The sequence below is a fragment of the Anastrepha obliqua genome, chromosome 4, assembly GCF_027943255.1.
Source record: "Anastrepha obliqua isolate idAnaObli1 chromosome 4, idAnaObli1_1.0, whole genome shotgun sequence".
Classification (NCBI taxonomy): domain Eukaryota; kingdom Metazoa; phylum Arthropoda; class Insecta; order Diptera; family Tephritidae; genus Anastrepha; species Anastrepha obliqua.
The window spans coordinates 111,191,838-111,215,995 of NC_072895.1; the positions used below are offsets into that span (position 1 = coordinate 111,191,838).

Genomic DNA, 24,158 nt, shown 5'->3' on the forward strand with positions numbered 1-24,158 from the left:
TCTATAGCTACTTTGTGTCATAGACTAAATAAATAAAAAAATATATAAATATATTTGGCTTAGTCTTCTGGTAGTGGTTTTGAGCCTCGCTGACGGATAGAAATTAGTTTTAATAAGCAGAACTGGGGATCTCCGCTCTTTCGGAAAAACTTCCATAGTTTTGACTATTTTCCAAAGATTCTATTCCTATTTCCAATCTAAATAACTATTTTCCAAAATAATCAAAAAAAACTGAATGGATCTGGTGTCATAGAAAAATTTTATTATTCCACATCCACATAAGTATATAAAGTAAAAATTTTTTTTAATATTTTTTATATTTCTCACATTAATAAAAAGACAATATGAAACACTTTTTGTCGTTTTTGTGAAAAATTTAACATTGCGCAATAAGAAATTCAACTGAAAATCCGTTAAATACTCGCACGCATGAAAGCTCATGTTGTGACTAGTGTTGTTGCTGTAATACCTGCCAAACGTTTGCGTACAATGGCTTTGAACTTGTCTCGTGCTCAGCATAAAGTGTGAACTACTCGTGCGTATAACAATAAGAACAACAATAACAACCAGCATAAGCAGACGTGTTTTACAAAAAGCAGCAAATAAACAAAACAAAAACACAAAAAAACAAACAGTTAAAGCAATAAAAGCAAATTAGCCAAAAGGCCAAGTAATAACCACTTTGACTTAACTGCAACTGTCGTTTTTCGTCTGCTCCATCTACTGCGTCTGCATCGACTCGCCTAATTGCAGCGCAACTTGCCACAAAACGAAAGAAAAATGTTGCTGACTCTCAAGTTGGTGGCACTAGTCGCCGCTACCATCACCTTGACAGTGGTAAGTAGTGAATTCAAATTTTATAAAAGGTTGTAATGAATTTTACACTGTGAGAAGAGACAGTCCGCTGTATTTCAGTATATTAAGGACTGAACGATGATTAAAAATTACAATATAGTTATAGTGCAGGGGAGAAAAAATTAAAAAATTTGTTTCAATTCATTTTAGATACATAACCCGTTGCAAGAGATAGCACCTCAGCATTTTGACTTTTTACTTTATTTTATAAGAACTTCGCCCTTGTAAGGTAATTTTACCTTTATATAACACATCCGGGAACAAAGGAAACGCACATTTAAACTGCTCGGTTGCTTTATTTGAACTAACTGTACATATTAAAACTAAGAATAACGGCTGAACCAAAATGTTCATGGCCAACTATGATTCTTACAAATCATGGCCTGCTATGATTCTTACAATCATTGTTTGCTGTGATTCTTATAATCATGGGTTGCTATGATTCTTACAGCCCTTTATCTGCGCATCATCGTCAAAAGAAGAAAAAGTTTATAAAAGTTTCAAAAATTAGGGGAGCTGCCTGTTTCGCAAAAGTAGTAAAAGAGAAAGTTAAATAAACTTTCCTCAGAAGAAAATAAATAAAATCAAGTAAAAAAAGTTTTTTTTTCACACTAAAAAAATAAAAACAATAAAAATAATTTTTTCAGAAGAAAATAAACAAAATTATTTTTTGTTTTCAGAAGAAAATATTTAAAATATATTTTTTGTCTGACGAAAATAAGTAATAAAAAATTTTTTAAGCAAAAACATAATAAAAAATTATATATTAATACCTATAATATAATTTTTTTTTTCATAAAAAATGTAATACCAAGATATTCAGTAGCAAGCAATTTTTTTTATTTTTTCCATTTTTTCTGAAGGTATTTAATAGTAAGAAAAATTATTTTTATTATTATTATAATTAAAATTTCAGAAGCAAATAAATAATAATTTTTTTTTTGGAAAAAAAAAGTAAAAAAACAAATTTTCAGAAAAACAAAATAAAAATAATAAAACAATTTTTTAGAAACAATTTAATAGCAAGATATTCTCATTTAAAATTTTTTTTTCTCAGAAAAAATTAAATAAAAAAATTTGTTTTTTTTTCAGAAAAATATTAAGTACATATTTGTTTTATTTTTCAGAAGAAATTTAATTGCCAGATTTCCAGCAACTTTATTCATTTTTCATTTTTTTTCCGAAGATATTTAATAGCAAGACTTTCAGAAGAAAAAAATTAGTATTTTTTTTTGTTTTCAGAAGAAAATAAGTAAAAAAACCGTTTCAGGAACAAAAAAATAAAAATAATAATATTTTTTTTTTTGAGAAAAAATTTAAAAGCAACATATTCAACAGATATTTTCATTTATGTTGTTTTCCCCTAAGATATTTAATATCAAGAAAAATTGTATTTCTTGGCTTTCAGAAGAAAAAAAACAACATTTTATTGTTTTCGGAAGAAAATAAATAAAAGCAATAATTTTTTTCACAAGAAATAAGTAAAAAAAAACTTTTCTTCAGAAACAAAAATCAATTTTTTCAGAAGAAATTTAATAGCAAGTAAAACTAGATTTCTCGACTTATTTTAATTTAACTTTCTCATTTACAATTTTTATGTAACTGGCAGCTACCGTAATTTTTTACACTTTTATAATTTGGCAAGAATGGCACAATATTAGTATGTATCGGCAGCCGTTGCCGAATGGGTTGGTACGTGATTACCATTCGGAGTTCAGAGAAAACGTATGTTTGAATCTGGGTGAATGACCAAAATGAATAAAAAGTGTTTTCTAATAGCGGTCACCCCTCAGCAGGCAATGGCAAACCTCCCAGTGTATTTCTGCCATGAAAAAGCTCCTCATAAAAAAATATCAGCCGATCGGAGTCGGCTTGAAACTGTAGGACCGTCCATTTGTGGAACAATATCCAGACGTACAACACAAATAGGACTTGACATTGGATTTATAATTTTGGATTTAGAAACTCTGGTTTGAGTTTCGCATAAAGTGGCCCAAAAACATGATAGTTGTTTGTGTTGCTAAAAATTCGCCATTTTGAATTTAGTAAATCAATTTTCAAATCAGGCTAAACGGCAGAACATATTTGGAATAATAATATAAACTGAGTATGAGTGCATTTACACAATTTCAGATAGTCAGGCTGGTTTGAATGTATCTACTTGATCCTAAGCCTTTCTGTGGATCACAAAAGCCACATTAACGAATTTCTCAGAAAGTGGGAGGATAATTAATTTGTTGAACACTGGCCAAAATTCTATCGGTCACCAACAAGCGAACCAATTCCTAACACCGGACAGAGGAATTTCTGATAAACTACTTTCGCCCAGCAGAATAGACTTAAGACTTCTAACTGGTTGCTTTACAGGCCACTGGGCTGGCAGCCTCTTAGCTCCTCGTAGCTTATCCCCCACGTGGATTCAAGCCGGGCAATGAGCATCACTGTTTACAATGCTGCTATGACTGTACTGCAAAGAGATGATGCCTAGCTAAGTTAGGCGGGCGAACTCTCCTGCTCCTTTCTGGTGGTTGACTTTATATGTTGACCCTTGAAGAGACGGCGGCATTAGCGCGAAGAACATTGCTATTGAGGATCCCGGAGGTTAAGAATAAAACGCCAAGGGTAGGGATCCCCACACAAAAATCCAAAATAGAAGTCAATAAAGATGAGACGTGGGCAGGGATATATGCCCAAAATCACGGTTGAAGAAGCGACTGCTACCACCGGCGCACACAGCGGGTATTTGCAAGAAGGCACTGTAGCCCGAGTGTCACTTAAACAAAATTGGCCACTCTAAGACTATCATCTGTCGAAATCATTCTGTGAAATTGGCACTGCAAATTCAGAACAAATTCTTTGTGAATGTTTTGCGCTAAAGGCTTCACAACTTTGGTGGCATTGCCGTGCCCTCATATTAGGGGTTAGGGGTAGTCAGAGGCCCGCAAAAAAGATGATTTTCAATCATTTGTTTTTTGCTAGTAAATTGCTTTATTTTACAAAAATAAAAACATAGCATTAATACATCAGGTTTCGACTTGACTTAAGCAAAGTTTCAAAAAAAAAAAAAGTAATTATAATTGTCAAAGTTATCGCTGTTTGTGTGGAGCCCGTTTCTCCAAAAGTCCCTTGCGGTGATCACCACAAGTCCTTGGAGATTCCTCTAAAATCAATCAGACAAGAGAAATTAATTTTATTAATAGTCTTGTGCACGATCGAAGCTTTTTTTCAACATTAACAATATACATAGTGGCCTCAGGAAATATTTTTCAGATTTCGAGATAAAAACCGACAATTAATTATTTAAAAAAATCTAAATTTTGAAAAAAACAATCCTTCGGTCAGGCACCAGTTTTTTATGTGCTTTTCAAAAGCAGTATAGATTTTATTGAAATCTACCAACCGGTTTTTAAGTTACAATGATCAACAGTTTAAAAAACATAGTTTTGAGAAAAAAAGTTTTGCTATCGGTTTATGTAAGTTATACAAATTATTAAATTACTAACACCTTAACATCTATTCTTGGGCCGTATAATAGTGCTTCAGCCGTCATATCAGCTTCCAAAATAACGATTTGCTGTTGCCTACGTAGTATTCTACCTTCTCGAGTGCTATCGTTAGAAGTCGGTTGCTTGCAGCTGCTGCCAGCTACTTGCTCTCGAACGTTCCGGAGCGCCCGGGGGCCCTTTGTTCATCGTTGAATAACTCGAAAAGTATTGTCGGATTAACTTAAGATTTTCACACAATGCCTTTAAGATAAGGCACTTTAAGAAAATGCACAAAAAAAATCAACTTCTTGATAATTCTAACTACCCGTAACCCCATAAATTATAACAAAATAAACCGCAGAATGTGCGAAAATGTTTAAAAAGCCTTAAAATATACGGTCCTTCAAAAGGCTTTGCACAACAGATCTCTTTTAGTCGCAGTAGCCTAATAAGAATAACAACTGGGTAAAAGGGTGAACTACTATCATTCTTGCTTAGGTTTGGGCATAGTCAAATTTCTTATTTACTCTCTATACTCGTTTTAAAATTCCTTAGATAGTATTGGATTTGACCTGTTAAGAGTTTCAAAAATCGGGGTACGGAAAACCAATATTTTTTGCACACACCTTGCCGCGGCTCATTCGCATCATTGACAATGAGGAATATGGCGTGCCATCTTCACTCAAGCTACCACCCACTTCTTGCCATACTTTATTGTTATTGCAATATTTTCACACTCAGCTGCCACATTTTGTCTGCAATTTGCAAATGCAAAAAAAGAAATGAATAAATGAAACAACAACACAACAACAAAAATAAAAATGCACAGATCTTTATCACTCAACGCCTTATTAACTTCCATCATCACTTCAATTCACTTCACTTAGTTGACTTGACTTTTCACACTTTTCGTCGCTCCTCCGCATTCCGTGCAATGCGACTCATTTATGCAGTCATTCATTTGGTCATTTATACATTCATACATTCATGCATTCATTGTTGTTGTATATTTTCGCCGCTTTATTTGTTTACATTTACATTTTCTACAGTTTCCTACTTTTTTTACTCAACCGCTTTTTTGTTGCAATTTGCATCTATTTGCCATGCTTTGTGAATTTGCTGTTTTTGTTGTTGTTTTTTTTCTTCTTATTTTCTTTCTTGTTTGGCGGAAGTTGCATCTTCCTCACTGCTGTATTTCTTTGCTGCTTAAACTTCATTTGCAAATGAGTAGAATTTTTTTTCTCAATTTAAATTTATTTTTGTTTCCATTTTGCTGTTAATTTAGTTTATGTTGCTTCTGCCTCTTTGCCGCATATTTTCAAGTATTATTTTTTTCCACTTTTTTCATTTTCCTTCATTTTCTCTCATATTTTAATACCTTCGCTATAGTCTTTTTTTTTTTCAAAAATTTATTCGCTTTTTTATTTTCCTATGCTCCTCTTAAACGTTTCGGAAAAATATGTTGCGCCTAAAATTAATGTTGCATGGCACACAATTGTCCATTGCCAACGGCATTTTCGCGGCAATTGCCACTTACAATTGCCGCCATAAATCACTACTAATAGCATCGGGCTCGCTTATATTTATCTATACACACATACATATACACATGCAATTACACGTATTGAAATATTTTTGGCACACTGATATTTTCCTAAAACAGCACAAAACTCGCAGAGTGCCTCTTAAAAAATTATTTTCATTTAATTTATTTTTTTCGCTTTGGACGGTCGCACTCGTATTCTGCAAATCATTTGTTGACAAAAGCCTATTAATTTTGAAATATTGCAATGGCAGTTGAACACTTGATGTGACTAATGAATCTGGTGATGAATAGACCGGTGCCTTATTAAAATTTTGATAGACGGGCGCAGTAGACATTTAATGGTATACAAATACGAATACTAAGATCTGCTTATCCGCCTGGTAATAAGAGGAGTAATCTTGAAGGCGGCTCACTTAGTGGAATGGGTTGTTACCTGACTACCATTCGGAAGGTTCGAAACTCCGGGCATGAAACGACAAATGATGGAAACAGTTATTTCCAATAGCCGTCGCTCCGCGGCAGGCCATGGCAAACCTCGAAGAGTTTTTCTGTCATGAGCTTCTCTATCGTTCGCAGGCGGCATAAAACTGTCCCCCAATTTTGGAAAAACATCAAGACGCACACGGCAATTTGGAGTAGAATCCCGGTCAAATACACAAAAAAGTGGAGCGACAAAAAGCCTGAAAAGTCAAGTCAACTAAATGAAGTGAATTGAAGTGATGATGGAAGTTAATAAAGCGTTGAGTGATTAAGATCAGTGCATTGTTTATCTTTATTGTTGTGTTGTGGTTTTATTATTTTTCAGGTGCCAATTTTACATATACACGCTAGAAAATTGGTCCTCAACCATTGCAGTTTTTTTTCTTAAATACGCAAAATGGCCGCTGAATCTGAGTATAATCGCCAATTTTCCCCAACTACAAAAGTTCACTTGATTATTTCTATCATAGCCACGGAACTTTTTCTAAGAAAAACTGAAAAAAAAAAATTCTTTTAATAAAAACATTATTAGAGCTACGTTTCATTTTTCTAAGAAAAACTGAGAAAAAAATTTGTTTTAATAAAAACATTATTAGAGCTACGTTTCATTTTTCTAAGAAAAACTGAAAAAAAAATTTGTTTTAATACAAACATTATTAGAGCTACGTTTCATTAAGTTCTTCATTAAAACGTTTAAGACTCGTTTTGTTACCAATATTCGTCGCAGCCAGGGAGTATATAAGTTTTGTTTAAGACACATGGAATTAAAAAAAAAAAACATATATTAAAATTTTTTTTTTTTTTAATTTTATTCAAAATTTTTTTACATTCCCTCTTTCATTTTTATTTAACGCTTATTTAAATTAAAAACAAATAAAATTTCTTAAACATTTTTTTTTAATTTAAAAAATTAAAATTATTAATATAAATGTTTTTTTATTTTATTAAATTTTTTTTTTAATTTCCTTTTTTATTTTCGTTTAACATTTATTTAACAAAATTTTGTAAAACTAAAATTTTTAAAATTTTAAAATTAAAAAAAAAAAAATTTATTTTATTTAAAACTTTGTTTTTTTTTTCTTTTCTCATATATATAAAACATTATTGCAGCCGTATTTCCTAAAAAATTATGTAACTCAATTAGACCACTCTTCAATCACTTTGTTACTAATATCTATCACAGTCTGCATGAGTCTGACTGTTAAAATTCTTCCTTACAAAATTTTTTTTCAAAACCTTTTTTTATTTTTCTTTAAAATTTTTATTCTATTTTTTTCTGGTAAAACATTATTGCAGCCGCATTTTCTACAAAAAATCATAATAATAAATTAAACCCCCCTTCAATTACTTTGTTACCAATTTTTATCTCGTCAAACTCATGTAAATTTATTAAATTTTTCCCTTAGAAACTTTCTCTTTTATTTAATTTTTTTTTTGTTAAAAAAACATTGTTGCAGATGCATTTTGTAAAAAATCATTTACATTAAGTCGTAAGTTATTCATATGAAATTTAAAAAACATCTTTCTTCAATCAGTTTTTTTATCAATTTTTATCACAAAGATTTTTTTTTTAACCACTGAATTTGAAGCAAAAAATTATTTCAGATTTTTTTTTGTACGGACGTCTTTTTGTTGGACGCCTTTTTCAAAACTTTCGGTTGGGCACCCGGGTCTGGACTTTTTTGTTCTGTACGAGGATGCTTTTTAAAAAAAATTATATTCATAAATCGATAGAAAATTTAATTTAAGAAAGCTACCTGGAAGCTCAAGTCCTTAGCTACAATAGAAATACGAGTATATGAATTTCATGTCCAAAGTCGAAAAAACCATTCTGGCCAGAGCTGGGGGCCGAAAGGAAAGTTAAAGGCCACTGAATTTACAGCAAAAAACTATTTTAGGTCTTTTAAAGGTTTAAGCTTTTTTTGCTAATTTTTTTTTTTAATTTTTTGTTTTCTCGAAAAAAGATTTTGCAGCGGCATCTCCTTAAAACTACACTTTAATTTATTTGCACGAAATTTAGAAAAACTGCTGCAGCACTTATTTTTATAAAAAAAATTATGAAATTTTGCTTAAGCAAAAAAATGTACGCTTTAGATTAACCTATCAGTAGATCGCTTTTAGAACTCAAGACGCTATTAGCAAAAAATATAACATTCTAAATATTATATGTCATTGCTTAGAGATTTTCCAAAATTAGAGTTACATAAAGTCATTGGAAATTCCATTATCAATTTTATAATCCCTCTGAATTGTAATCTTAATCTACATATAAAGATGTGATGAGCCCTTGACATTTTAATAAAGTTCGCCGAGCAGGCCGAGAAAGGCTGCGAATGGGCAAAACTGATGTTACCTCTCAGGTCCGACCGACTGTGGCAGATCCTCCTCTCAGTAAGCAGAAGGGACTGTAAGCAGCTGGTTGGACTGATGATAGGCCACTTTCTATGGGCGAAGCACATGGAAAAGGTAGACTTCTCAGGCAGTGTACTCTGCCCAGCACGTGAAGAGGAGGATAAGACAGCGGACCACTTCCTGTGCATCTGCCCGGCCTTCGCTCAAATGAGGCTTGAGATCTTTAGCACTGGTGTGTTAAGAAGCGACCACCGACAAAAAAAAATATAGACCATGCAGAATTACCATGTATAAATCCATAGCCCAACCAGCTGCTAATCAGAGTCGTGGACATTAAGTGGAAAGGACAAAGCCAAATATTTGAAAGAAAAATTTTGAGAAAAATCTTCGTAGCAGTCAAAGACTACAAAGGCGGAAAGCAGTGAACTGGACCAGCTAACTAAAAAACCAAGTAACTAGAAGGAACGAATGTTGTGCATTTCATCAAAGTTGAAAAGAGTCAGCTGTGTAAACCATATCACTAGAATGGATTTAATGAGAGCTCAACGAAAAACAATTGACGTTAAAACATTTACGACGAAACCAAAAGGTAAATCGAGATCAAGACGGATAGACGAACTTGGCATGATGAAATGAGGGAAGTCAAAGTGCAAAAACTGAAAAGAAACAACCAAAGATCGGGTCGAGTGGAAAGACATTTTGTTCAGCAGGCCAAAGCTCACACAGTGCCGTAGCGCGAAACGTTGATGAAATAAATGCATAAATTCACAGAAAGTCAGTGAGATGCCTGGCGACCAACAACTAAAGGTTAAACGAAATGATGGCCCACATCAAATTATGTTAACGATTTGTAGAATTATATTTTTATTAATATTTTACGCTCAAAGAAATTTGCGTTAATGTGCGTTATTTTCAGGTTATTTGCAATTATGAGATAATAGAAAAATTCAAATGTTACGGGAAACCTTTTGGAAACAAAATTCCCTTGAAAACAAAATACGAAATAAAAATATTAATTAAATTAAATTAATAACTCTAAACAATTGAAATATAAAAACGTTAACACCAACTTCATATTCCCACCTTTCAATGTGAATGTGCAACCATTGTGGATGCCACATGTTCAAATCAACAAAGGCGCTTCCCTGCAAATGTGTGGAGTGAAGCGCGCTTTCAGTGCCATCGTTATATATTTCTCCTCTCCTTTTCAACAAATACTTTCTTTTATTTCAAATTTTAGCTACACTTTTGTTGTCCAATTATTATAAACTTTTACGCGCACAATTTTACTTTTATAATTTTTTTCCTTCCGCGCGCTTTTCCCAGCCACAACATTCATTATGCAACATGCATGCAAAACATTGCCCACTCGTTTATGTGTGTGTGAGCCTCTGTGTGTTTGTGTATTTTTGCAGCGTATACGCTCTCCTTGCCATTGGTGTGAAATTTTATTTTCATTGCAATTATTGTTTGTTGCAATAAGAAAGTGTGAACAAAGTGAAATTTTACAGAACTCTGAGGCAAATATAAAACAAGATACAGAAAAAGTGGCAAATTCACGTTGCATATAAAAGCGTTGGAAAAAAATCAACAAAACTAGAATTCAAACAAATTTAAAGAGCAGCAGTTTGGAAAAAAAATGTGTAGGAAATTGGCAAAAAGCGTGCCGCTAAAACTTTTCAGGCGAAAATTTACAAATACAAATATGCAGAAGCATACCAAGTAGTGAATTGGACTATTTAGGAAGTCGGATGGTAGAGGTAGGTCAAATGGTGAAGTGCAGGTCTGGCACCCCTGAAGTAGCTCTAAAGCGCCGTTTTGATACCATTGTGAGATATCTACAGCCAGCGAAAGCTGTTGATATAATGGGGAAGATTGATTGGATTTAGGTAGGCGCACTGCCCCAGGCTGGCGAAGAAAGGAGCGCCTGGCGAAGGAGGTCACTAGTCGTCTAGCTGCCAAGTCCGGACGTTTACAGAGAAAATGCTCTGCAGTCTCCTTCTCTGAAAGGTCCCCCCAGCTTCTGCAATGGGGTTTAAATGGTAACCCTAGCTTTTTCGCGTGCGTGCCGATCATCCAGCGACCTGTAAACACAGCTACGAGTTTGGAAATTGAATGGCGAGGAGTCCAAAGAACTTTCTGAGTCCTTCGTATATTGTACTGGGGCCAAAGGGTTTTCGAAATACCACATGAAGAAATGGAGCTTCATCTTTTCTGCGCTTTCCTGAGAAATAATTTGCGCAGTTCCCCTTTAACAACAGTCAAGGGGATGCCGATGGCCGGGTAGGAGGTATCTGAGGCCAATTCAGTCCCCTTCCTGGCAAGCTAATCAGCAATATCATTTCCCTCTATGTTCCTATGCCCTGGAACCCAGATCAGAGAAATATTGCCTACATACCCAAGAGATTTAATCTCTTCTTTACATGAGTTTATTAATTTCGTTCTGCCCCATGGTGTCGTTAGAGCCTTAATCACGGCTTGACTATCGCAGAAAATGTTGAAATCTCCCTAGCTCCCGCGTACCTTAAGCATTTTGCATGCCTGCAAGATCGCAAAGACTTCTACTTGAAAAACACAGCATTGTTCGGCAGTTTAAAGGAGATAAATAAATTGGCTGATTTAGAGAAAAGCCTTGCTCCGACTCCCGATTCCATCTTGGAACCGTCAGTGAAGACAGAGGTGAAAGCTTCGGTGCAGATTTTCCCCTCGATCCAATCCTGCCTATTTGGAAAGATTGCTCTAGCAGGACCCTCAAACTCTAGTTTGCGGATAGAGAGATCTGTTCGAAGTTCGGAGAAATACGGTGTTAACTGCTCGAAAATGCTACCATGTCCCTTGAGAGATTGTCTCCAAAGGCCTATCTTCTTTAACTTGATTGCACTTTGAGCTGCGATGGAAATGACGGAAAATTCGATGGGAAGTAAGTGCAGAAGGACATTTAGTGCAGCACAGAGGCAAGTTTTACATGCTCCGGTGATGCCAATGCATGCAGTCTTTTGCACCCTCCCCATTTTAGTGATATTATAGCCCTTCCGAAGAGCTTCCCACCAAACCAGGCATCCATACGTTAAAACTGGCAAAACCACTGCGTTGTACATCCACAACACGACCTGTCGCTAGAGTTCCCATTTTTTACCGAACATAGATTTGCAGGAGTAGAAGGCTATACTGGCCTTCTTTACCCGATTTTCAATGCGTAGCTTCCGATGGATGCTTCCACTGAGAGCGTGAGACCGTGGTTGTTTAATTTGGGAAGTCGGAAGGGTGGAGGTTTATATTTTCTGGTAAATAGCACCAGCTCCGTTTTGTTAGAGTTGACTTGGAGGCCACAAGTGGCAGCCCAGCGACTGAGTACAGCCAGTGACCTTTCCAAACTCTCTGCCATGACTAAGGGAAACGGTCCCGATACCATCAGGAAGTAGGATAGAATAAAATATTTGGTGATGGGGCTGCTTACTACTTCATATGGGCGCAATACTTTCAACGCACAATTTTCTGTAACTATGTTTTAGGAGGAACTTTGGATTACTTTCTGAATGGGTGACAATTTAAACGATTTCAGAATTAAATACCGTGGAAAAATAAAATAATAAACCGCATAATATTGCGTACTTATACATATACTTTAATATAATTGGTGCTTATTCCGTCCTTGGCTATCATGCCAAACTCCTCCTCCTATTTGTGCCTGCGTCTTGATGGAATGACCGACTGTTTGAAGCCTACTCCGGCGGTAAATGGTTTTTATGGGCAGCTTTTTCAAGGCCGAAGTTCACGTGGAGGCTTGCCATTGCCTGCCGAGGGTCGACCTCTTTAAAACAACTTTTTCTATCATTTTGTTGTTGCATGCACAGAAATTTGATCCTACGCACTTCCGAATGGTAGTCACGTACAAACCTGTTCGCCTACGGCAGCCCAACATTTGTTCGCTTCATTTCAAGCATAAAATAACCACTTGGGCTTATCCCTATACTGATGGTTCCCAGTGAGTTTTCGGATTTATCTCTAACTCATGAGCAATGAAATAAATGATTCCAACTCGACCATTTTCATGATTTTATGAACAACTTCGACGAATGGTCTACCAGAACGTCATCGCCTTAAGCAACGCTTTGCTATTGATTTCGGCACTGTATTCGATTTCTCAGCAGCGCAAATAATTTTTACCGTCTGCTCCGTCTTTCACCTTGGCTGCAGTGGTATTGAAGAATGTACCAAATTTTCTCTTTTCTTGCAACTATTTGGAACGCCACAACACTCAACTAGTCTGACAAAACACAAAGCTGTCAAGGAAGTTTTTTTGTTTGAGACATAATATTACCCTTTATCGAAGTATAGTGTGAGCTGATATAGTGAATACGTTGTGGTTGTTGTTGTAGCAGCGGAACTCTGGTGGAGCAACAGTCCAGGCCGAATGTCATGGGCATCAAGAATTCTATCTCTCATATTAACTGTTTACATGTCCCTGCCGTTTCCCAAGAGTTAGATTAGATTAAGTTGAAGCGGTTGTCCTGTGGGACACACTCAGGCTCATAGCCCATTGGGTTGCGGCGTGGAGAACTTGTCTCTATCTCTCCTAAAACCAGTGTGTGCTTTAATTCTGCTCTAAATTCTGCAGAACCGAGATCTTCCAACTCATTAAATTAACTGACTACCTAAAATAGTAAGCCCAAATCTGGATAGAGCAGGACAATGGCAAAGCAGGTGTGAGATTGTCTCTTCCTCCTCCTCATCTAGGCAACTTCTACAGAAGTAATGTGTTTGCACACCATCATTTGGGCGTGCCTACCTATTAGGCATTACCTGAAATTACTATGCCAAAACTATGCTTACTTTGGCTTAGCAGAGATTCTGTGCGCTTAGCATTAAGAGTCAGCCATAGTTGTCGAGCGATTCTGCAGGTGGTTTCATTACTCCATCTTTCGTTCGCTGTTCCTACGATTTCTGCAAGGATAAGCAGCTTGGAGTTGAAGATTAGCCAGAAAATCGTTTGGAACCGTTTGCTTAAGACTAGTCTCAAGGAAGAACTCAATATATGGATACTAGTGCGCTAGACAAAAGCACCTTTTGAACCGAACTTTGCTGAAACTTAACGAAGTCGGTCCAATTATAAAGTGAAGTGTAACTGGCGATGAAAAATTGAGTCCAAACGAGAACGAAAACTGAAGAGGTCGTAATCAAGTCAAAGTAAACCTGACCAAAGCATCGTCAAGTCCGGATTAATAACCTAAAAGGTTTTGCGGAGCGCTTGATGGGATTGGAAGAGAATAAACTGCGCCCATCGGGCCTTAATACGGATTCCTCCTATAAACAAATCGTCAAAATGAAGCGAGCAAAATGTAATAGAAATGGTGTAATGTTTCATCAAAATAACTCTAAGCTGCACAAATCTTTAACTACGAGCCAAAAATTTGCAGAACTCGGATGACAGTAAAGCGAATTCATAGAAGTTGACTTCGCTAGAGCAACAACAATATCGACATGTATGTATTTTGCTTTTGTAATTTATAAAATTTCTATGAGAATGTTAACTAACAAATAAAGCAACAACAAAGAAGCAGAGCGCTTTGAAATTCAAACCAAAGAATCAGCTGTTGTGGCCAAGTCACCTTTTGTGGGCACACCTTATTTGACACCAAGCGATTATCGTTTATCCAACAGTTAGGAAAATTTTCTTAGTGCTACAAAGCTGGTCTCAAAAAACGCTTGTTAAGGTAACCTAGTCAAGTTTTTCACCAATGGAGACGAGGGGTTTGTCAAACGCTGAATATGGAAACTGTTTTCAAAATGAGCAAAGTAAAGGGTGGGTCATATAGCGTTTGCTTTTTGAACCACCTATTTTTTTGAGAATAGTAACACATGACATGACAAGATGACATGTCAAATGTGTTCTTAGTTCACTTAAAGGTTTGACATTTACGAAATGGGACGCTATATGATTGAACGAAATTGGGGAATATTGAAAACTTATTTCCAAAGTGGTGAGTCTTCTTCTTCTTTTCTGATTTTCACATCGGTGGCTACGTCAATAAGCAAAATTGTCGGATTTGTGGCTCAGAAAATCCACACGTTACTGTAGAGAAGCAAATGCATCCACAACGAGTCACTGTTTGGTAGCTTTTTGGTCTGGTGGCATCATCGGGCCATTTTTTTTCGAAAATGAGCGATGATCCGCGGTTACAGTAAATCGAGGGCGTTACCGTGACATGCTCAACGAGTTTTTGTTTCCAAAAATTGAAGAAGATGACATGGGCGACATGTGGTTTCAACAGGACGGTGCAACTTGTCACACTGCCAAAGTTACACTCGAACTTTTGGCTGCCGTTTTTGAATTCCGAATAATCAGCCGAGATTCCGATATCAATTGGCCGCCTCGGAGCTGTGATTTAAGCCCGTTGGACTATTTTTTGTGAGGAGCCGTTAAGGACACATGCTATGCGAACCATCCAGAGGCAATTGATGCTTTAAAACACGAGATCGAAGCTGCCATTCATGAAATTGGAGCCCAAACAATCGAAAATGTGCTTAAAAATTGGATTGATCGAATGGCCTACTGTAAAGCATGGCGTGGCAGTCATTTGAACGATATTATTTTTTATTCATAAATGACAATGTTCAATCTTCAAAATAAAAAGAAAGTTAGAAAAAATATTGATTAGTTTTTTTTTATAGCCGATTCAAAAAGCAAATTTTACATGACTCACCCTATATATTGAACAAAACTATGTAATAATAAGCCTAACTATGGCAATTTCATTGTTTAAATAAAGCGACAAAATGTTCACAACTTCTTACTGGACCTAATTTTTATCAGATTCAAAAAATATAGCTTTGCCGCACCTTCACAATTCAATTCAATTCAATCCAAAACAATTATCAAGCATGGCGAACTCACGAGGCCGCTGTATTGGAGGGTGAGAGGATGATTTTTGGGTTTCATTATGTGGCTTTCATCCTGTCACACTCTCTAGTCAGTCAAAATACAAATCAAATTGAAGTTGGTGTAGATTTCAGCCATTTTGCACTAGCCTGGCAATGAGTGAAAATCAAACAGTGCGAAACTAGTTCCATGGAAGCGGTTTTTATTGTTGGCTGCTGGGCCACCTTTTATTACGTACAAGCACATCTGGATATATATATGTAGTTATGTGTGTAAGTATACTCGTAACTTCGAAAGAGTTTCACGGCAAGGTACTCAAAAGTCAATGGCGGTCATGGATATAACAAGCGCTGCTCAATTACGTATATACATAAATATGCTTACATACATATGTTTATGTATGAGGCATGTATGCACACGCATATATACCTACTCCTTTATTTCCGAAAAAAGCATAAAGGGCAAAGGAAACTGGGCCACTAACTTCACTAATTGTTTGACAACACGCATTTGTTCTACTCTCACACACACAGGTGGCTAAATATGCATATATGAATACACTCATAAAGACCTTTCGTGCTGCATTGTTCCTTAAATGTTGTGTGTATCGGGCACTCATACATCTACGCACGCTAATTTGATGCCTTGCAAAGGTCTTTATAATTTGCCTTCTTCTTGCCTTCCTTTGGCTTCTATTTGGCCCAGCAGCTGAGAGTTGGTTGATAATGATTGTTGCGATGCATTTCAGTTTTCATTCTCTTTGTCGGTTTTTTTATATTTTTCATGCAAGCTTTTTGCGAATTACTTGGTTTAAGATTTTTTTTTTGTTTTTTTTTCAATTTTTTTAACTGTAAAAAATTAAGGATGAGTTATTAGTCGTTCTACAAAGAAGCTTTATGATTTTCAAAAAGGACTTCGAAGAGAAAAATCAAGCATTTCTTGGCGCTGGCTCAGAGTCCATCTGGATTCATAGCTGAAGTCATAGTTCTCGGCAGGCAACAAGAAACCTCAGAGTGTATTTCCACCATGAAAAATCGACTCATAAAAACCCTTTTGCTGTCGCTGTGGATGCCTCCATTTGTGCAATAACATCAAGACACACATCTAAAATAGGAGCAGGAGCACGGCCAAAAAGCAACAAAGAGTGTAAGCGCCATTTATAAAGGATGATCAATTTAGAGGTATCGGATTTTAGATTGAAATAAAACAACGAAAATTTAAATTGATTGGGTAATCTTTCTTATTTTCGTAGAACCATTCATGAGACTTATTTTTTAAAGATAGTCCCTTTGAAATTTTGGCCGCAACTGCGCCTTAGCTCGGTCATCCGTAAATACCAATTTTGAATGACTCGCTGGACTACTATGGTCGGTGTCTAGTGAATAACTTTAGTAATGTTGGCTTCCAAGACCTTAAACAAAGCCGGTTTATCCACCAAGCACTTAGACTTTACACACACCCACAAATAAAAGTTCAAAGGTGTGATATCACATGAGCTTGGTGGCCAATCTACTGGTCCGAGACGAAAGATAAATTGGACACCGAAACAATAACGGAGTAATTCCATTGTCTCACGGCCAGCCAAATGTTGTGGAGATCTCGGGCTTCAATTTCAGGCATCAAACGGACATTTATCATGGCGCCATAGCGTTCGTCATTCACTGTCTCGGTGCCAGTCTCGTCTTTGAAGAAATGTGGGCCGATGATTCCTCCAAAAATGGGCCTCATCACTGCACATCAAAACTTGGAATGAGCGCGCGATGAACACTTTTCACAGAGCGTCAATTTTCGTAATCTATTTGTACGATTTGTAAATGTTGTTAGGCTTAAATCATCAAAGAATACTGAAGAAATTATGTATTTGGTTTAACATTAATCTCGCGTGATCTGTCAAAAAACCCTGTTGGAAAAAGTAACTCCAATCTAATCAATCTTTAAATAAGTAATCAAGGCTTTCAGTAGTCGCTAATTTGATTTTCTGATCATTGAAGGATGTTCGGAAAGGAGGTCGACGATAAACCAGTCAAAGAAAAGGGCTTCTAAGGGCTGTAGGAGAAAAGCAATCAATATTTTTTCACGAGTCATTCGGGATGCGCAGTGGAATCCACGAGGGACGGTTCCCTTTGTCTCACACTTTTTCCTGAACAAGTGCCTACTTACATATTTGCAAGTTATAACATAGATTAAGTGGTGCGGTTACCACCGGAGTCGTTGTGTTTGAAAGAATTGAATGCTAAATCAAAAATCAAAATTTATGTCATTAACTCAGGATTCAAAGCTTCAAGGCAATGTGCCTTCTCTGCTATTCAACTTACCAGGTGAGAGCCATAATCAGCATTCGCCAGCACATTAAGGTCACAACTGAGTATAAAATTGATCTCGGAAGGCAAGCAGCTATCAAAGCCATCTTACAGTTACTACGAGCGAGTCGGAATTTTTTTAGATGATCGCTCTTTTATTAACCTTGCACAATGAAATTGAGACTGGTAGAAATCTTTCGAATAACCTTTCGGTAGACGGTAATTCAGTTTACTGGTCATTGGGATCCGCGGAAATAAGGTCGTTGATGAACTAGTCAAGAAGGTACGTTAATGGTCTCAAGTGAGGATTGAATATATTTCCCCAAAAACGAATCAACAAAACTGCAAATGCAAAAGAATGGTGGAGTTTAGCGAAGGATATAAGAGGAAAGTCATTTCAAGTTGGTACAAATATCACTGCGAACGATTTTAAATACTATTTTCAAAGCCTACTAAACCAACCGCAATTAACAAAAGACATTTATTACGCAGCTGCGCTATGTAAAGATGAATATCTCGATAAAGATAAAACTTTTATGGAAGTTGAAAAAACCATTGAAAATGCTAAAATCAATAAAGCGCCAGGAGAAGATAGAATACCTTATGAGCTGCTAAAGTTTGCTTCGCCAGAATTTAAGTTGGAGTTAACAAAAGTATACAACATAATTTTTGAGATCGGAAGAATCGATGAAACTTTTGAAAAAACGATAATTTTCCCAATTTTTAAGAAGGGAGATGTAAATGCAGCCAGTAACTATCGGGGAATATCGTTTATGAATTCTATCGCAAAGGTGTTAATGGGATTGATAAACGCAAGACTTGCAAATTGGGTAGAAAAAAACAACGTGCTCACAGAATTCCAAGCCGGCTTTAGAAGAAACTATTCAACTGTAGATAACATTTATAATCTTGCGTCTATTGTACATCTAAAGTTTCATCAAAATCAAAAAGTTTACGCATATTTTGTTGATTTCAAGGCGGCGTTCGACAGGGTGCCGAGGAGAGCGATAATTTAGAAACTTCGACAGATGGGAATATCTAGCAAAATAACGAACCTCATAGAAAATATTTACGATAATACTAGATCTGCGGTTTGGACGGAAAAGAAGTATTCGACTATTTTGAAACCTGCACTGGTGTGAAACAAGGATGTCTGTTGTCGCCATTATTGTTCACTTTATATATAAACGATTTGCACGACAATTTAGAAGGTGGACTATTGGTTGACGGCATGAATATACGTCTTCTCCTTTATGCCGATGATATTGTTCTCCTAGCGGATAACCCTAAAGTCATGCAATCCATGATTAATAACTTGGAGAAATACTGCACTGAATGGAATATGGAAGTAAACCCAAATAAATCGGAGATGATGGTCTTTAGAAGAGGTGGACGACTTTCCCAGACTGAAAAATGGTGGTACCAAGGTGAAGAAATTAAATTGGTGGCCGAATATAAATATCTTGGTGTCATTCTCACACCCAAAATGGCATTCGGCAAGCACTTAGTAGCCAGAAATACTTCAGCAAAAGCTAGTATTAATTGCACATGGAACGATTTTTTAGCGAAACCATTCATTTCATTAAAATCAAAATGGAAGCTGTTCCAAGCGGTAAGCAGAGCGATACAAACCTACGCAGCGCAAGTTTAGGGATATGCCTTATTCGATGAGGTAAATAAACTTCAACGTTACTTTATTAAAAGAATCCTCAAACTACCCGAGTTCACTCCAAATTATGCAATAACATTAGAAACTAATATAGAAGATAGTCACATGTATTCTTTAGAATTACACATGAAGTATATCTGGAAAACTATTTATAAATATAATTGCAACAGACTCCCACACAAACTAACACAAGGCATCTTAAGTAAAAATGTGTTTTGACTTAAGCATCTGAACGACATGGGAATGGAGTTCGGTCTGAAGTTTGAAGAAAACATCACCTCTATAGACTGGCAAGATCGCTGTGTGCAACTTCTTACCGAAATGAAAATAAAAGATATCAACATGGCAAGGCAAAAAGCACAGTCAAGCGCGAATCGAATTTATAAACATTTAGACTACTCAAAAGGGGAATCATATATTAAAGAAGATATGCGGCTACCTGATATTACGACAATTTTCAAAGCAAGATGTGGTTTACTGAAGCTTAATGCAACTACGTATGGAAATGCTCAGAAAATATGCACCCTCTGCAATTTAAACGAGGAAGAAAATATGCAGCAATCCTTGGGAAGATGTCCGCTACTGAAGGAGATCAGAACAAAATACCTAAACCCAGCGAAGCTAAATGAAGCAGAAGTAATAGATATACTTAATGGCCATAATTGGAAAAGACTAACTTGCTTTATATACTCAGCCTTACGCTATAGAAATTTTCTTATTGCAGAGTTTAATTTTTGATTATTTTTTGAGTTGTGACAGACAACATTGTTATTGCCACAAATTTATTATTTCTTTCTTTATGTATTTATATATTAAAACGAATTATTGTAAAAATTATTGAAATGTAAGGTGAAATGTTTATAAATAAATAAAGAATTACTACTACTACTATTCCCCAAAAGAAATAATGAACAGAAGCATTTGCCTCCTAATTTAACTTTCTTCAGCGAATGGGATCGTAGGCTACATATGAGGCCAGGCTGCGGAAATACCAAGCGCATATGATCTGAGTATAACATTTTGACGACGTTAGATCTGTTTGCAAAGCTGATACTTAACGTCGTGAGGCACGCTTCAGTTGTTACTGGGCATAGCTTGCAATGGTTACTGCAGAAACTCTTAAGACAAAAATTACCAGGAACCTGTCAAACATTAATAATAAAATGGAGTAGGATACCGGGAGCCTTTGAGTAAAATTATTTACAGCTCAATCACAGTCTCTACAACATTCTCGACTTTATCAACTGCACTGGTTGGTTTCAACAAAGTTATCGGAGTGCAATTGGAACAATTCGCCATATAATTGCTGCTGGGGCATTGCGAATCTTCGCCGCTAACTTAGCCTAACCTAAAGTCATTGAGAAGCTTCATCTGATAAACTAAACAGTTCATACTTCATGTAAAACAACAATACTGCAAAGGAGCTCATTTCGTAGAAGCCGGCAGCTGGCAGCGAAGACGCAGCCGTTTCTAAAGCTGACTTCTAAGTGAAATCGAAATATCAAGAAATAAATAAAAGCAATAATTTAAATTTGTTGTTTAACTGCTACACTTGAGCTCACAAATAAAAATTAAAATTAAAAAATATAATATATTAATATAATATATAAAAGCCACTAAAATAGTTTATATTTAGCAAAAAACTTCTTTAATTTCACTCAAGGAAAATTGCATAGTTTTTAGTAATTTATATTATTTTAATATAAAGTAAATTAACCATAATTTGTATGCACTTTTTTGTGCAACATGCAGCTCCTTTTCAAGTTGCATAACTCAGTAAGGCCAATTACATCGGCCAATAAAACATTACAAGTTAATGACTCTAAGCTGGTTAAGCCCAGTTTGGTCCGAACTGGTTCCGGTTATAAAAAAGCAAAATGACGTAAAACCACAATCAAAAGGCATACAAACATACATACGTCCATACACATAACCGCATATGCCACATGCCAAATGCCACAATGTTGCTACTGCTTATTTTCGGCAGGCAGCTGGTTTGGTGATCTTCAAACCTGTGCGTCTGCGGCTGTGGCGCGTGTGCAACCAGTTACGTTACTCTCCATGACTATTGAAAGACTTAGCCTCGTTGTCAACAAAGCCTTCAAACTTTTTCGCTCAATTACATTCTTTTGTCGCTCTCTTCCACATCGATGGCCAATTTAAGTTTTCGACAGCGGCCACAGGCTGCTTTTTTTTGTGCACCTTATCACTTTCATTGCCTGCTCCATTGCGAATGCATTTCTATGGAGCATCGTGATTATCCAACGTTTTTCGGTGTCTTCAGCTTTTATTTGTATGTATGTAAGTATACACATTCGTAATTTACATTGCTCACTGGTGGCGGCTATTTGCACTCACGAAAGTGAAAGTATTTTGGTGTCAAAAGACGCGTTGAATATCCCAAAATTAATGTAGACGAGCCTAAATTGGTTTGTTATCGATTTTTTTGCGCATTTATGTTTTTATATGCTTTCGTGAATACATATTACACTGTGGTACAAAAAAAAAAGTTGCAAAAAAACTTTGGATCGGACATGATGAGGGTTGTAGCTTATGAAAAACTGAAAATAATGGTATAGTTGAAATTTCCAATACACCCCCAAAATCTCATTTTATGGCCATAAAACCGTTTTTCAGTAGGTTGATATGAACAATCACTCCTAACTTCGCCAATTTCCATCCGATTTCGAATTTGCTTTTTTAGTTCGAAAGAACAAAAACAAGCCTTTTTGACAGTGTGTTAACATTTTTTCTGAAATGACAACTGACGAGACTGTAGACGGAAGTATTTGGAATTTTTTTATTTTTTCTCTATTTTTTCGACTTTGACATAATTTTTACGATATTATCCGATATTGAGGATTTTTTTTAGTACACTACTGTTATAGTAAATTTAATTTTGCGTCAAATGAGCTATATTTGACTGTAATTGAATTAAAATTAGTAGAGTTGTGCGAGTTGTGCGAGTTTTAAGATTTTTTGTTTTTTTTTTTTACTAATTTGGAATGTTGGTATAGCTTACGCTAAATGGGAATAAGGACGTGTTTTGATGCGTTATTATAGATACGTAATATTTATTGGAGTATATATGAATACATAAGAGTACACTGTACTGCATACAACAGAACTGGTTAGAACTTACGAAAATATCTGACATATTATAGCACATTTTTTTCAATAGAAATATGGAAAAGCTCCCAAGTGTGCCAAAGTTCACACTGTACATTGGTTAACAAAAGAAGTTTGTTATTATAATTTAACCTTATTAAAACGTTAAAGTTTTATTGTTTGTTTCATTGAAATTCAAAAGATATAAATCAAAACGTTGCCAGAAAAGTCAAATTTCTCAATATTCTCCGATGATACGGCATCATCAGCCTTACTTTCCGTCTGGTTCTAAGTTTTCAGAACGAGACATTGTATCGAATTCAGATTTTCAGGATCTTTCTCGTGATTTACATACTTCTATCGGGAAGACAATCTGAAACGCTCGCTTCTCGATTTAAACAATGGAATTTAGTTGACGACGACTTCAGATGAATGATGATGATCGAATTTCTTACAGAGAAGTATTCAAAACTGATGAAGAAATGACAAATGTACCGTACCATACTAAACTCCAAAGAGCCGTTTCCAATGCATTTTTAAGTTTGGAACCAGTGCCGTTGTGTACTGCACCGTACCATACCGTACAGTGCTGCACTGCACAATACTCCAATAAATATTATGCGTTTAAATTGACACTTGTTATTATTTTCATGCTTCGAAACGCATACCAAATCTCGTAGTAAAAAAAGAAAAAATCTTAAAACCCACACAACTCTATTAATTTTAATTCAATTACAGTCAAATATAGCTCATTTGACGCAAAATTAAATTTACTATAACAGTAGTGTACTAAAAAAAATCCTCAATATCGGATAATATCGTAAAAATTATGTCAAAGTCGAAAAAATAGAGAAAAAATAAAAAAATTCCAAATACTTCCGTCTACAGTCTCGTCAGTTGTCATTTCAGAAAAAATGTTAACACACTGTCAAAAAGGCTTGTTTTTGTTCTTTCGAACTAAAAAAGCAAATTCGAAATCGGATGGAAATTGGCGAAGTTAGGAGTGATTGTTCATATCAACCTACTGAAAAACGGTTTTATGGCCATAAAATGAGATTTTGGGGGTGTATTGGAAATTTCAACTATACCATTATTTTCAGTTTTTCATAAGCTACAACCCTCACCATGTCCGATCCAAAGTTTTTTTGCAACTTTTTTTTTTGTACCACAGTGTTATTTATAGATATTTGAATTCGAAAGTTAATTTTCACGGAGGCACATGACTTAGTGATAATAAGAAAATAATGAGGTGGTGAAATAAGTTGAGCTGAATTTCAATTATAGTTATTATTTCTAATTATAACAGTCTGAATTAAGCTGAATTTTAAAAAAATATATGCCTCCAGTAAAACTAAGCCTGTTCAGCTACTAAAAAATCGCGCTGAATAAACTTCTTATATATGGCGCTGAATTAAGTTGAATCACATTAACAATAGTTCTTTAGTAAAACTAAGCCGTCCCAGCTATTAAAAAAGCGCGCTGG

The 24,158-nt window shown here is 35.6% G+C and overlaps 1 protein-coding gene across 1 annotated transcript in view; it reads left to right on the forward strand.

Annotated features, from left to right (window-relative positions):
- Positions 1-780: 780 nt before the first annotated feature.
- The window catches only part of LOC129244345 (uncharacterized), an 80,525-nt gene continuing 57,147 nt past the window's right edge, over positions 781-24,158 (forward strand). The window contains exon 1 of the mRNA XM_054881965.1: positions 781-837. Within this exon, the coding sequence (XP_054737940.1) occupies positions 781-837 (57 nt within the window). The remainder of the gene's footprint in view (positions 838-24,158) is intronic.